This window comes from Labrus bergylta, chromosome 8, assembly GCF_963930695.1.
Source record: "Labrus bergylta chromosome 8, fLabBer1.1, whole genome shotgun sequence".
Taxonomy (NCBI): domain Eukaryota; kingdom Metazoa; phylum Chordata; class Actinopteri; order Labriformes; family Labridae; genus Labrus; species Labrus bergylta.
In genome coordinates this window covers 23,039,748-23,054,400 of record NC_089202.1, presented here as the reverse complement: position 1 = coordinate 23,054,400, position 14,653 = coordinate 23,039,748, and the positions used below count along the sequence as shown (strand labels likewise).

Sequence of the window (14,653 nt, the reverse complement as noted above, 5' to 3'; positions counted from 1 at the left end):
TATGACACCTAGTGTTTAAAATGGGTACTGCAGTCTGAATTTAAAACATTGTAGAGCGCTGTCTCCTCCCTGCCCCTTCTTCTCTAGAGTCCATGCTCACGCAGGTTGTCATGTTGAGGACACTGAAGCTTCAGTGTTTAGCCAGCTCTGCATCGGTCCATTTTTCAAAAGCATCTCAAAGTTTATAAGAAAAATGCTGATGCTTTTAAGGTAAATATTCATGAGACTTCTGGGGCTTTTGGAGCCAGCCATCAAGTGGACACTTGATGAAATGCCGTTTTTTTTGTACTTTCACATTGGCTTTAATTTTCAACACCTGAGGTTTCCTCCTCGGTGGCACTTTTATGTTCAGTATTCAGCCATGGTAGTTACCTCTGTTCAATTTAAAATACCCTGACCTTTTATTTCTCTATTTTCTCTCTCTGTTTAAATATAAAATGCCTTACCATGTACACACCACAGATTGAAAAATAAATATTTCACTGTTTTTCAAGGATTTTTGATTTAATAATAGGCATATTAGCTGTTCACATGCCGTAACGCCAATTGGCACCCAACATCTTGATACAGTATCCTCTGTAATTTAAATCTACATAAACCCACTACATGATAATGCAGTTTCATGGGTTTCTATGTGTAAAAAATATATATGACTATAAGTCCTTATAGTAACTTCTTCTACTCCATCTTTGCACTTTCACACCCTTTTTCTCACAAGGATAAACACCCTGCTACCACATCTTCTTTTGTACTCTCTCCCTCTCTGCCTCTCTGTTTTGCTCCTCCTTGATTTCCTCTTAAACTCCCCTCCCTCCCTCCCTTCACTTTCCCTCGCTCTGCATTAAGCCCCCGCTTGTTTCTCTGCCTCTCTGATCCTGGGAGCAGTGCTTATGGGTGCTTCTGAGACCAGTGTGAGCACTGCTGGTCTCCAGTCGCCTTCCCAGCACTTCCAAGTGGAAGACGAGTGGAGCAGAGGGGGAGGAGGGGGGGCTGGGGGGCAGAGAGAGGAAAGCTGAAGAGGGAAAGGAGAAATAGAGATAAAGAAAGTGAGTAGGAGCATGCTGGAAAAGCAGAGAGAGTGGTAAAAAAAGGACAAAATTAGAGAAACAAGAGAAGATGAGGGCTGGAGAGAAAAATAGACAAAAGCCAGGAATGGAGGACGAGAGAGGGAGAGCTGGGTGGCACAGGGAGAAGAGCAAATGAGTGAGCGAATAGGAGACACACAGAGAGAGAGAGAGAGAGAGAGAGAGAGAGAGAGAGAGAGAGAGAGCAAACGAGAGGGAGGGAAGCGAACAACACTGCAGACACTCGCCCACTGTCACTGCTCCACCGCCAGAGGACAGAGGCAGCAACGGCAGCAGAGGGAGCAGATACGATGGAGGAGGAAGACCGTACCGTCCGTCTGCGGATCAGTCCCTGTCACTGACAGCCTCCCTCTGGGACCAGCCTGCCAAGTGTGGAGTATAAGGCAGAAAATAAATCTCTCTGTCCTTTACAAGACCAAGAACTGGACCTCAAACTCCTGCAGGACTGATAACACACACCACACACACATACTCTGTATTTTCCCTCCTTACACTCACTTACTCACACCCTCACTCTCTCAAACTGAACTTCTTCTTGTTGCCTTTTGGACTAGTTTTTTCTTTTTTTTTTTTTCTCTTTGCTGCCTACGCTGCTGACTTCCCAGGCTGAGTGGATTTACTTTTATCCTGTGGCGGACCATGGGGCTAGGGTGGAGGGGTGCTGCAGGGACCCTCCGAATAAGGACAGAGGGGAGCTGGCACCTTTTGGTGACATTGCTGCTGTTGTGCGGTTTCTGGAAGGCTAACTCGCAGACAGACGATGGGAAGTCTATGTACTTCTGGGAAACAGGTACTGCTTAACCACTAATTACAGCTTATTTTTGAGCCCTTGTTTTGCATATGGAGTGTTTATGATTATAGGAGGATGAATTAGTGTGGCTCTGTGTTATGTGACCTCCCACACTCAGGCAATTTGTGGAAAAAGCCGCCTGAATGATATCATAACTTTCATATTTGGGGGGGATTATCTAAAATCAGTGCATCCGACTGAGTTGCCTTTCCTTTGGGAGGATAAAAGATTCTTGGATCTCGCACAGATTCAGACGTTCTCTCATGCTTCATTAACTCTCACAGGTCTACAGTGCTTCCAGGTGACACAGTTTGCTCTTCTAATAAATGCGTTTTTTTGAGGTATCGACTCCACGCTGCAAAAACTTCAAAGATGCATACACTTGAAAGATGACCCAGAAATCTACAGTAGAGCTTTTCTCCTCCCACTGAATAGCATGTGGCAACGCAGAACGACGGTGATCCATTTTTGAATGGATTACTTTCATCTCCCCGAGTCTCAGGTGATGCACCATTATTGAAATGTTGCTGCTGCTGCTGCTGCTGTGTGTTACAGCGGGCAAATGATTGATAGGTATTGCTGCACAATAGTGTTTGGTGAGGGAAGTGGAGTGGAATGGTTTTTGATGGTATTGATAGAGCACATGTGTTAAAAGAGCGGGGGTTTAGTGTGTGTGTGTGTGTGTGTGTGTGTGTGTGTGTGTGTGTGTGTGTGTGTGTGTGTGTGTGTGTGTGTGTGTGTGTGTGTGTGTGTGTGTTGGATTGTCATGCATGTGGTAGAGCGATAGAGTATTTTTTATCCACACACATGCTCGGCCGTGTTAATCTGCATCAGGGGAAGTGTCGTATGAAGTCAATTGAGTGTCACAGCGGGAGCCAATCAATTATGTTATCACTGTTGAATGCATTGGAAGCCCACTACCGAACATGCAGTCTGAGCCCCTATTTAAGGTTCTAGAGCTGCAGATGTTGCAGTGATTATTACAGTGAGGATTTCCAGTGGTCACTGAGAAAATGACTCTGCAGCCCATTCAAATCATTTGGGAAGTCCTTAAATGCATAAATCAAATGACCAGCTCGTTTTAATCCTCAAACAGGAAAGCTGAGGAGATTAATGCACGCTCTTCCTTTACACAAAACATTCTTAACAACAAACTCTACCTTTTTTCATTCTATCTCTACCTCCAACACCCCAACCCCCCCCCCCCCCCCCCCCCCAAACCTCAACTCGTACCACCACCCCCGCCCAGGCACCAGTCCCCAGTTGACATATCCGACGTCCCTCCTGTGGCTCTGCATCTTTAAAGAGGATGTAGCTGAGTAAGGAGATTAAAGAAGCAGGGATTTAACAACCCAGGAAAGACGGCCCGGGGAAGAGACTTGAGAAAGAGAAAGGCAGAGCGAGCATTGCTGGGAGGGAGAGAGGGACTAACTTAACCTACATCTACCCTACTGTAGGTCATTGTGATTACGCCCCTCTCCCACGCTACAGCACCTTTCTCCCACACTATGCATGCTCCCGGACTGGAAAAGCTCTAGGCTCTTGGCTTTGAAATGTAATCCAGTGCTTGGAGTTACTTCAATTCTTCCCAAATAAAAAAAAAGGTAGAGCATTGATTTCAGCCCTGGAGTCTTCTTTTTGCTTCGCTTCTTTGGTTTTGACAGTTGCCTGCAGAGTATTAAAATCACACAGGGCAATTTAGGGCTTTGAATCCCAGTGCTTTTCATCAAAACGTGATCATGTTTGCACACGATTTGCATACTTTTTTCTTCCCAATCGAAGCTTGTTTGAAAGAAGAAAAAAAAAAACTTTAAAATGTGTGTGCACATTTGCAGAGTGTGCAGTGGAGGGAATATTCTTGTGGCAAGCAATGCTCTGATGTTTTGCATATTGATGAGTCGAGCTGAAATACAGCCCCTGTCTTCCAAACTGTGGGGAATTGGGCTTGCATTGCTTTTTATTGCCTCCTCTGAAAATATGATGTATCTGTTTTGGAAGGTGAGACAGTTCAGTGCTATTTTTTGGGGTTGAGAATTCTATTCAAATGAGGCCGATAGAGACAACAGCCCCTGCCAGGAAAGTGCAAGTGATATCTCTGAAGGTGGTGGTGAGGATAACTGGAGAAGAAAAACAAGAGTGATTATATAGCCACCATTAAAACGTGGTATGATGATAATGATGATGATGGTGGTGGTGATAATAGCTTGCCACAGCTTTTCTCAAGCCTTTGAGAGATTGTAGGGAGTTTGTGTGTGATGATATTTTCACACCATTTCTCTTCTTGTTGCTTCCTCTCAGTTGAGCACTCCCGATGCTCCTCTTCCTATGCTTCTCTGTTGTTTTTCCGTCTGGCACTTTATTATGCTGTTTTCTTTAAGAACAGCCTTTTTCAGTCAATGTAACCAGACTTAGATTTGAACCATGGCCCGATGGCCCACGACTAAAAGAAGTTTCTCTCTGGCCATGAAGTGCGAAATATAAGTGGCCCTCTCTTCAACAAACATTATATCCCCTATCCACCATCTCCTTTCTTTCCCTCAAAGGAATCTTTATTGTTCCAAAAATATCCAGAGTCCAGTGAAACGGCTCCTGCAGCTAAAGACTTAGTGTAGCCCACTGCAGAAACCAAATCTAAGCGTGTGTCTAAGTGTGTTTGTCATATTTCTAGGGTTACGATTACACATTTTTTAGGGCACATTCACCAAGGCCCAGATACAATTATTTCAACATTTAAAGGAACGGTTGGTAATTTTCCAAAACTAGCATGATTTTGAAAGTAGCATTCCCTCAGTGCTCCGTCTGCACCCACCCCCTCCCCTCTGTGCTCCCTCAAAAGCCACGCCCCTTAATTAAATGCACGAGCACCGTTGGTCCAGAAGCGGTCCTCAGCTCATGCTTTGAGTGTGGGCTCGTGCACGCAAGGGGTAGAGAGCGAGCAGGGAGACAGGGAGGCGCCTGATTGGTTCATCAGATTGGTACCTTGTGGCAGACATTGGTCGAAGTTTTTACAGGCTTACAAACTGCTACAGATGACGGATTTTCTTGGTTCCTTTTTCAGAGCACATGATTAATTTTTATTAATTCTTAAAAATAATTCTTATGTCGATTTAAACATCTAAAAAAGTGAATTTGGAGAAAATGACCAACCCTGCCTTTAAATCTTGAAATCATGCATTATAAAGAATTAGTAAGGCTTTGTAAAGCTTATGAAAAGTTCAAATCTTTGCCAATTGGGCAATTGAGTTGAGGGGATTGAAACAAGATGTCTTGATAAACATCTCATTTCAAGAAACTCAACCATTAAATTTAGCTTTTGGCATTGGCAGATATATTTACATATTACAAGCAGGAACAGCTAAATATGATACTAGAATGATGTCTAATAGTTAAAAAAACAAATTCAATGTCTCATGTTTCATGTAAAAGATGCCAGGCTTAAAGAGAGTTAGCTAACTAAACGAGGTGCCATGTGGTCACAGTTTTTATTTAAGTTAGGGTCAGCAACATGACTATTAGGCAAAGGTCATAAAACGTCATCAGGACGTGTTCCAATGTCGCATCAAGAGAGAGAACATTTAGGTTTTAGTGAGAGACTTGAGCTAATACTGCTGTTTGGAGGAGAGATGTGTTTGTTTCATAGCAATATAATCTAGACCTGGTATCCTCCCTCCGGCCATTGAAGTCGGTCGATTCAAAAATATTCTAGAAGAAAATAGACTTTGCGAGATATGTGAGTTGGACGAAGTGGAAAGTCTCATTTTATTTTGCATTGTACAAAATGTAAACAAATGTAACAGTCGCCATCCCTTCTCATAATTAGTTCAATGTTTAAAACAAATGTCATTTTGTATTTGTTTATGCATGTTGTACATTGTTTATGCATGTTGTACATGTTAATCTTTAGACACCCTATTTGGAGCCTTGAAGATTCGTATTTTCTCACCATCCCTGGTAATTGTAAAATAAACTTAAATCACCGGCAACTTCATGTGTTGCTCACAAACGCACTCGTGTAAACACACACAGCGGTGCTTATTCCCATTCTAGTACAGTGTGTGAGCTTCATTAGATTCTGCTGTTTAAGCGACAGGGTTGCCAGGTTTGAGCTGTCAAGACTCACATGCCTGCCTGAGGACAAAGCAATTACAGGTGGTGGAGCGGGTGAAGCTGTATTCAAACAAACACATACTGTAACATGCGGAGATCTTGGTGCTCTATATGTGCCTCACTCTAAGAGCTCCCTGTGCATTGTGCTGACTATACATGTGAAATATTTCAATGGATCTTCTGGACATATTATCCCCCTTTCCCACCTTTTCAAACAGTCCCCTGTGGTCTAAATGAAACATCTGTGCTGTGCTTTGATCAAAATATAACATGAATCAAGCACCAGAGGAGGTTGGTGAGCCTGTATAAACCAGCTCTATCAGAACGCTCCGTTTCGGTGTGTGTGTCTCTTTAAATGTAATGAGCTCACCCTCACCCCTCCCCTCTTTTCTGCGGGGTGAGCAAACCGGTGCCGTGTTGTGTTGTGTTGTAAGACTCATTCAGACCACAAACAAAGGACTGGATGGGTTTATTTCACTATTTGTGGGTCAGTAAACACTCAGGTTACTGCACAAGTGGATTTTTCATAATAAAATAATGTCCCCTTTAACAGAAATAAGACCATAGATAAAGAAATTCTCATCGTCTTTTTAATATGAGATGACTTGCTGCAACAGGTGCCAATGATCTATCAGCCTGGTTCTTTTCATTGCTAAATAATGGGACTGTAATCTGTACTGGGACACAGATTATCCATCATTCAGATTACGCAGGAGTCCCTAATGTCCACTGATAATGCCAATCCCATTTCACTTACTGTCACACCCTTACAGGGTTGAGTAACGTCCCAGCACGTGTTTCACTGCCGCAGGCCTCCTGAGTCACCTGAGCTACCCGAGTCGTGAACTGGCACGACCAATTACTTCAATTGATCAATTTGCTTGCCACGCATGTGGAGGTTATTCTACACATGTGTCTGTCGTCAATGGAAAACTAATCAAACATTCTTCAACAAGCACACATTTTTTGAGTGTGTGATGGCTGACCGTTGGGGATGTTTGGTCAGAATCAAAATGTCCAATCCTTGCTTGTATGTTTTAAACAGACCTTTAACCCTACAATGCCTTACAGCTTCAAACCTGTCGTCAGTTGCTTCTCTAAATGCAGACCTATGATAAGTATTTCCAGGAATTTTTTTCTTCAACCTTGGTGACAGCCTGCAGTTGTGCCTAGAGGCACCAAGAGAGAAGATCAAAACACCAGACCTGTCTTCATTTCCAGCTACTCCAGTCTGCTAAATTTGAAATTATGATTGGAAAGATAACCCCTTGAGATGCACCAACTCGTTTTTAAGGGGGTCCCCTTACACAAAGGAAAAGACAAAAAGGAACATTACATAGAAAAAATTACAAGACACTCACACATACACAGAGCTCTCCCTCACCCACCTAGAGATGCAAATAACCATGCAATAATTATAATGAGATACACAGGCCCACATTCATATAGATACATAATGTAAACAGTTTACATACATTTTATGAAGAGCTTATCAATCCACTTATCAGCAACACCAGAAACAGGAGCAAGATGTTTCAAGGTTAGAGAGGAGAGCTGTGTTGAAGAGGTGAAAAGAAGAAATGGAGTGAATCGGGCAGATTGTTCCAGTCTGAGGGAGCTTCAAACTGAAAAGCAGATCGTCCGGTTTCTTTATGAATTCTGTGTGTCGCAAATGATACTGTGATCTGTATGGAATTAAGTATTGTTTTAAATAAGGAGGGTAATTAAATAAAATACATTTGAAAATGAAAAGCAGCTAGTGGAAATGTCTTCTGAACTTATGTGTTAGCCAAATTAGAGAATCAAACATAAAACAGTGATGGGTTCTATGTGGACATCTTCAAATAAATCGACATTGATAAGATGGAGATTGGTGTTCTGATAAATAATGTCGGCATAATCCATTATTGGTAGAATTATCTGTGTAGCTGTGAGAAAATAACATCTCACTCCAGATTTTCTTTGGTTATTTTGGGGGGTTTTAGAAATATTGCTACTCGTAAACACAATAGGACACAGACTATCTTAAATAGCTTGAAAGCTTGAAACAACTTTTTGACTTGTTCAGTTTGTTCAACTTTTTGTGTAGTTGGTAAGCTGTGTGCAGAAAGACACAATGAAACATGCAAAGTCACCTGCCAACATTTGAAGGATTCCTGTTGTTGGGAAATGTTTGATTGGTGTGCCATGAGCTTAACACCACCGGGCCTGATTCCAGACCTTTGAACCGTTCACTGCATCGAGTTGACTGATCCGTCTGGCGTGATTAGCTCACTGATCCAATGAGCCGAGAAAGGGGTTAGCCAATCAGCAGGCACAGGCGGGGCTAACACTGTTGTCAAGCAGCTGTCAAGATGTGTGCCACAACCTTGGAGGAGAAATAACAACAGTGGCAGCTCCCATTGGAAAGAGCGCTCGATTTGCATGGACATACATTCCTGTCACTCACCACAGTTTGTTTTTTGGATGTCATAACTGTGCAGTTATGATATCAGACCATAACCTCCCGAGAGCAAGGAAAAGTCACTTGTAACTCATTGCAGATAATAAGAATATTTTTTGTTAAGTCATTTTTGATTTGAGCTAGTTCTAGGTTATAATTACATTCACATTAATTCAGAGTGTGCATTGGTCTATATAAGTTCTTTTGTCCGTCTGTGAGCCTGTGAGTCTCTAATGACCTGTCACTCTGCTCTTGGTAACAATAGAGTTTTAGTCCTTAACAGTGTCATACAATGAGTGCCACTGCAGCTTTCTATGCTCCAAACGCAATGCCGTGTGTCACCAAGTCACACTGATGTCACCTTTCAACTTGCGGGGGACGGGGACGGCTAGCGCTGACAGCCCATTGTAAGCCGAACACATTCCTCTCTTGCCGAGAAGCTCTTGTCAGTGAAAGATGTCACCCTCGCCGAGCATTGTTAGTGGCTCTCTTGCAATCACCTGCTATTACGGCGGACCCGCTGAAGAGGCCATCGAAGGAAATTGAGGAAGAGGAGATGTGATGGGTTCACAAGTTCAATACAGGAAGCCAAGGTCATTAATATGGTGAAATGTCTTTCAGCCAAACTGATCGTTGTAGAGACGAGAACCTTGAGGAAGACACAAACTAAAGTGCGGTATTGATTTCCTGCAGGTGCCTCAGACGTTTAAAGCATCAGGTTACTCTGTTGCCTTATTATCAGTTTAGGAACAACAGGAAGACTCTGAAGATTGTTTGTTTCGCCCCATGATCTAATTTTATGTGTAATTACCTTGGAGAAATATTCTCATTAACACTCACTCATGCTATTAAAAGATCTGCAAACTTGATTGATTCATGTCCTCGTCTAACCTCGTTGCCTCAGGTGAAAATTAGAATCTTCCGACCGACTGAACACTCTGAGAATCGTCGCCACTAAAAAGAGCCACGTCTTAATACCTGCGAAACCTGCATTATGTCCGACGGTCGTCTTAAACTGAGCAAGAGACAAACTCAGAAACACTAAGTGACTGTAGCTGGGATGCTGTCAGGATTGTGACTGGCGTCGTCCCAAATGAGAACATCCCTCGGAGATTCCTGCCTCACTTTAGTGACAATGTTACAATGTTGACCCACCGTGACCCTAATTAGCATAACACCTGAGGGCAAACAAGACTCCGGTAGGTAATTGGCCCGGCACTGCTCAAATTCCTTAGCAACAGGCAACAAATTTAGGCCATGCATATAAATGAAGAGAATTTCCTTGGGATTTTGTATTTTTCATTACACAGTAATGCCAGAAGGTTTTATTTTAATTCAGTATGCCTGTGTTTTTTTGTTTAGACTTTTTTTTAATTTGGTTGGAGTGGAAATGGGGGCTAATTGCCTCTGTTGTGTTTGTGTCTGTCTGGCCCTGCAACCATCTGAAAATGAACACTCAGCAGCTCGCGATGTCTTTTCTCTACCAGCAGGAACCATGTGGCCTTAGTGTCTCTCTGTCTACAAGAGGAAGGAAGCTATTTTTCAAAGTTTCTCTTTCTCTTGCTGGAAAGAGAAGGATTGTGATTCCAGAGGTCTGAGGTTCAGCGTTGCCCCGGCAGAATTGATTCAGAGCTGGCCGACAGCACACCATGACATCGCACTTGATTTTAAAAGCATTTGCGGCACAATGCGTCACAATTGACCCAGATTGATCTGTTTTGTGGCTTTAGAAATATTACCCCACCGCTCTCTGCTCATGGCTGCTGCGGTTGTTAAAAATAGCCAATCCATCCAGTGGAGAAAGATGCCAAAGAGATGCTGGAGTTTGTTTAATCTGAATGGCAGAGCTTACATTTAGATCTGGCTCCTACTGATACAGGAGAGGCGGAAGGATTACAGATCATATTGCATCCAAAAAAACTCTTATTTCACTATTTAGAGTGAGATAAGAGGATTTTCACTGCCTTATTTCACCATGTTTAGATGGTTTAGAGGCAATGGTAAATAAAATATAAGCCTGATGTGTTCAAATGTAACGTTAAGAAAAATAAAAATGTAGGTTTTGGCGGTGAACTTGAATAACTAAAGCTGTTCTGGATGGTAAATTTGTTTAAAACCTATTTTTGTTTCATCTTTCCGCCAACAAATTAAACATATTGATTAGTATGGATAAGGATTTGATTAGTTAAAGGCAGGGCTGGTAGTTTTCAAAAACTAGCATGATTTTGAAAGTAGCGTTCCCTCAGTGATCCGTCTACACCCACCCCCTCCTCTCTGCGCTCCCTCTAAAGCCACGCCCCCTCATTTACATACACGAGCAAGGTCTGTCCAGAAGTGGACCTCAGCTCATCTCTTGTATTGTGTAGAAACTACATCGTTTCATTCAGCGGTAAGTAAACTCACAGTATAAACTCCATCATCAGTGACGCGCTTTGAGTGTGGGCTAGTGCACACAAGGAGGTAGAGAACGAGCAGGGAGAGAGGGAGGCGTCTGATTGGTTCATCAGATTGATACCTCATGGCAGACATTGGTTGAAGTTTTTACAGGCTCACAATTGCTACAGGTGACGGATTTTCTTTGTTTCCTTTTTCAGAGCACATGAGTTATTAATTTCTGTCAGGACCCAAAGACAATTTCAACCTGATTCTTAAAAAGTGTATTTGGAGGAAATTACCAACCCTGCCTTTAAGTAGTGTCAATAATTATATCAAAATTCCCATCCCTTATTACGAGTCTTTTTTTACTAAGGATTTGAATCTTCAATTTTATGGGAAATACTGCTGCATCCAGTCTACTTCAACGAGCCACAAGTTAAACGTGAGATGCCTTACTCAAGGACACCTTGAGGGTAGTTGCAACTTTCCTTTTCCCTCGACTCCACCTTCAGAACATCTTCACCTCAAATTCCCTTGATTTGACTACTTTTTTTGTCTGGAGTCGCCTCCGAATTAAAAAGAGATGGCTTTTGTTTTTTAGTTTTTCACACCAGTCATGTCCCCACTTTCTCTCCGCACTCCTCTCTCCTCAATCTGCATTCAGCCTCGAGATGAAACACAAACAAATCATGCGCCAATATCGGGGGGGAAACCGAGCCCTTTCGTGGTCAGGGAGTGGCATTCAAAACAGACCCTTTACTCCCACGAGAGGAAACGAGGCGGCTGCAGCGGGCTGAGAGGAATTGAGGCGTCATCGAAGAAAGCAGTGACATTTAGTGGCAGCGCTGCCTCCTCCGATGCTTCTCTGATAAAGCCGTAGAGATGGAGGAGGCTGAGGAGTAAATATCCTCCCTTCCATCCAGCAGCCAGTCCTCATTAATCCTTCATCTTTTCCACCGCCATCAATCGCCTAGTTGTGGGGTTGTCAAAGTCATATTTCTTCCTGTCTTTATTTGAACAAAAAGCTTCTTGTTTCACAGTAGTTTGCCTGTTTGTCTGTCTTCAGGATGAGCAGATGAACAGTAGAACTGGAAAAGAGCTCATTGTTGTGGTGCAGAAAATGAATTTATCCTTATGTATCATCCGATAAAAAGTAAAAACAGACTTGTGCTATCTTCTGTGTTTAGGTTTCATAATTATTTTCTGAATATAGGATACGATATCTTTATTGTCACTGTACACAAGTACAACAAAATACTGTTGGAGCAAACCTGTAGAACCAATAGAAGTGTCTGATGGGAGATACTTTGCGGGCCGCCATCTTGAAATGTGTCTCATGATCATGACAGAATTCTGTCTGGATATTGAGCTGCTGACTTTCCCTTTATGTAGGCAACATGGTAGTTTTAACCCCATCATTGATAATGTCTGCTTGGTGCAGTTATTCCTAATACTGACATATAATCAACTGTGACTGGACAGTAGATTAAGGTAATCCTTCATGTCAGTGTTTTGACCAAATTGCAACCTCCTGTCTTGAAAAATTGAAGCAAATGCTGGAGTGCAAAATCCTGCAGTTCGACGAGTGTCCACTTGAGGCAGGCTCCAGGAACACAGGAAGTCACATTCACATGACACATGCAAACAAAGCCGTTGAGATGGACTCGTTATGTTGAACGGCTCTTTGAAAGGAATGGAGCAACAAGATCTGGCTCCCTTCAAAGAGCCGTAAACACTAGAAGGCAGTTAGGGGTTCTGGGCACTGACACTAGACACCATCGCTTTCAGGAGTAGTACCATTTACGACAGGATACGATACACTTTATTGTCCCCCTGGGAAAATTTGTCCTGGATTCAAAGTGCTGCCGAACATTCAGCTGCTTCCACTCGAATCAGTAAATAAAAACAATAGAATAACCACATCCACACAAAGATCAACATGTAAGCCTGGATCAGATGGTGGACATGCCATCAATAGATCTCGATGCTAGCAGTGCAGTACCATTAACATATAATATAATACTCTTTGGTGAATGCTTCTAACACAAAGTGCTTCCATAGTGAATACTTTCACAGGAGAAACCTTTCCTTACAGGCTCTGTTGTACCTCTTTAAAGAGCTGTATAAAGAGCTAATCTTCACACTTCCAGGAAATAATTATTACGGACAAAGTCGAACAGAAAGATTTCAAATTGATATCAAAAGTCAAGTTGGTAGTTAATGTAGTGATTGTAGCCCTGACTGACGATACCGACCTCCTTTGCATTGAAGCTTTTTCAGGTTCTGCTTTACTCTTGAAGCGGCTGCTGAGCTCCACCTAAGCTCAGCATGTCGACTGAAAGTGGAAAAGGTGGGCTAATTTGTGGGCTTAGCAAATGCAAAGAAAAGAAGAAAAGTGTGAGAAAGAACTCTTCAATTTAATCCCTATCATCAGCATAATACGGCTGAAATATATAATGAAGGAGGAAGAGAGAGATAACGAGGGGAAGTGTAGAGGATTTGTAGCCTCCAAAAATCCATACAAAGGAGTTTAGGCAGAAATAGTACACCGCACCGAGCTATAACACTAGTATCAACATCATAAAGCAGATATATAAAACTGTAGAGGGAGAGAGGGAGTGAAAGAATAGCCGGCTAATCAGCAGTGACAAGCCCCTGGATTAGAGGGAGGGCAGCAGATGGCCCCGGGCCGGGCCGGGCTGACCGTATATGAATATCCCAGTAGGGCTGAAGCGGCTCACTGACTCCTCATGCCTACAGCAGAAAAGCAGTGTGTGTGGAGAATATAAGTCAGTGTATTGGTGGTCAGTGCCCGCCCATATATTTATGGATCTGATCCTAGCTGTCATTGGGCGAGAGGCGGGGTAGCTCTTGGAGTGGTCGCCAGTCAATCACAGGGCTGACATATAGAGACAGACAACCAGCCACACTCACATTCACACTTACAGGCAATTTAGAGTCACCAGTTAACCTAACGAGCATGTCTTTGGACTGTGGGAGGAAGCCGGAGTACCCGGAGAGAACCCACATACACGGGGAGAACATGCAATCTCCACACAGAGAGGCTCCTGTCAGATGGGGATTCAAACCAGGAACCTTCTCGATGTGAGGCAACAGCGCTAACCACTGCACCACCTCTACCGTCAGTGTGTGAATGTGTAGATGTGACATGCTGTTAAAGCGCTTTGAGTAGTCAAAAGACTAGAAAAGCACTGTGTAAGCTCAAGTCCATTTCGCATTAACAAGTAACAGCAAGTTGTTCTTGAGCTTGATCTTGTCTCTTGTATCTTCTCATGTCTTTGGGACTTCTTGGGCCACTAAGAACACTTACACTTTACTGTAAATGTGAAAGTACAAACTCTGGGTTTCTTGACCTTCCAGCAAAACGAGGTCACAATCCCCTCTGTCTGCAAACCCAGAGGTCAGGGGGACATGTCCAATGGTGAAGACTGTTACAGCACGTAGGGTGAAAATAAATAGAATCCTTTCCAAATCTTTGGCTTTAACAACACTCTCCAGTTGTTTCCCCCTCAAAGGTACAATTAAAATCCTACTTTTAATCCCCAGTATTAAAGTTTTATTTACCTTACGTTTACACTAATGCTTAACCATTCATTTCATATCTACTGCTTTGCTTTTTAACGGTTGCACAGCTACAATCTTGAACGCCATCCAACTCTTCATCCATCCATTGACTCAAATGTCTTTATTCATCTGCTCGTCCATTAGCTTTTTACTCTCACTGCTCATTGTGCTGTGGGTGTATAGCGTGGGCCTGCACTCATGGGTCTCACTTAGCACACTCAGTCTCTGGCACACACACACACACACACACACACACACACACACACA

At 42.9% G+C, this 14,653-nt stretch overlaps 1 protein-coding gene across 1 annotated transcript in view; it reads left to right on the top strand.

Annotated features, from left to right (window-relative positions):
- Nucleotides 1-1,012: 1,012 nt before the first annotated feature.
- The window catches only part of thsd7ab (thrombospondin, type I, domain containing 7Ab), a 175,427-nt gene continuing 161,786 nt past the window's right edge, over nt 1,013-14,653 (top strand). Inside the window, exon 1 of the mRNA XM_065958063.1 lies at nt 1,013-1,875. Coding sequence (XP_065814135.1) covers nt 1,725-1,875 — 151 coding nt within the window. The 5' untranslated portion in view covers nt 1,013-1,724. The remainder of the gene's footprint in view (nt 1,876-14,653) is intronic.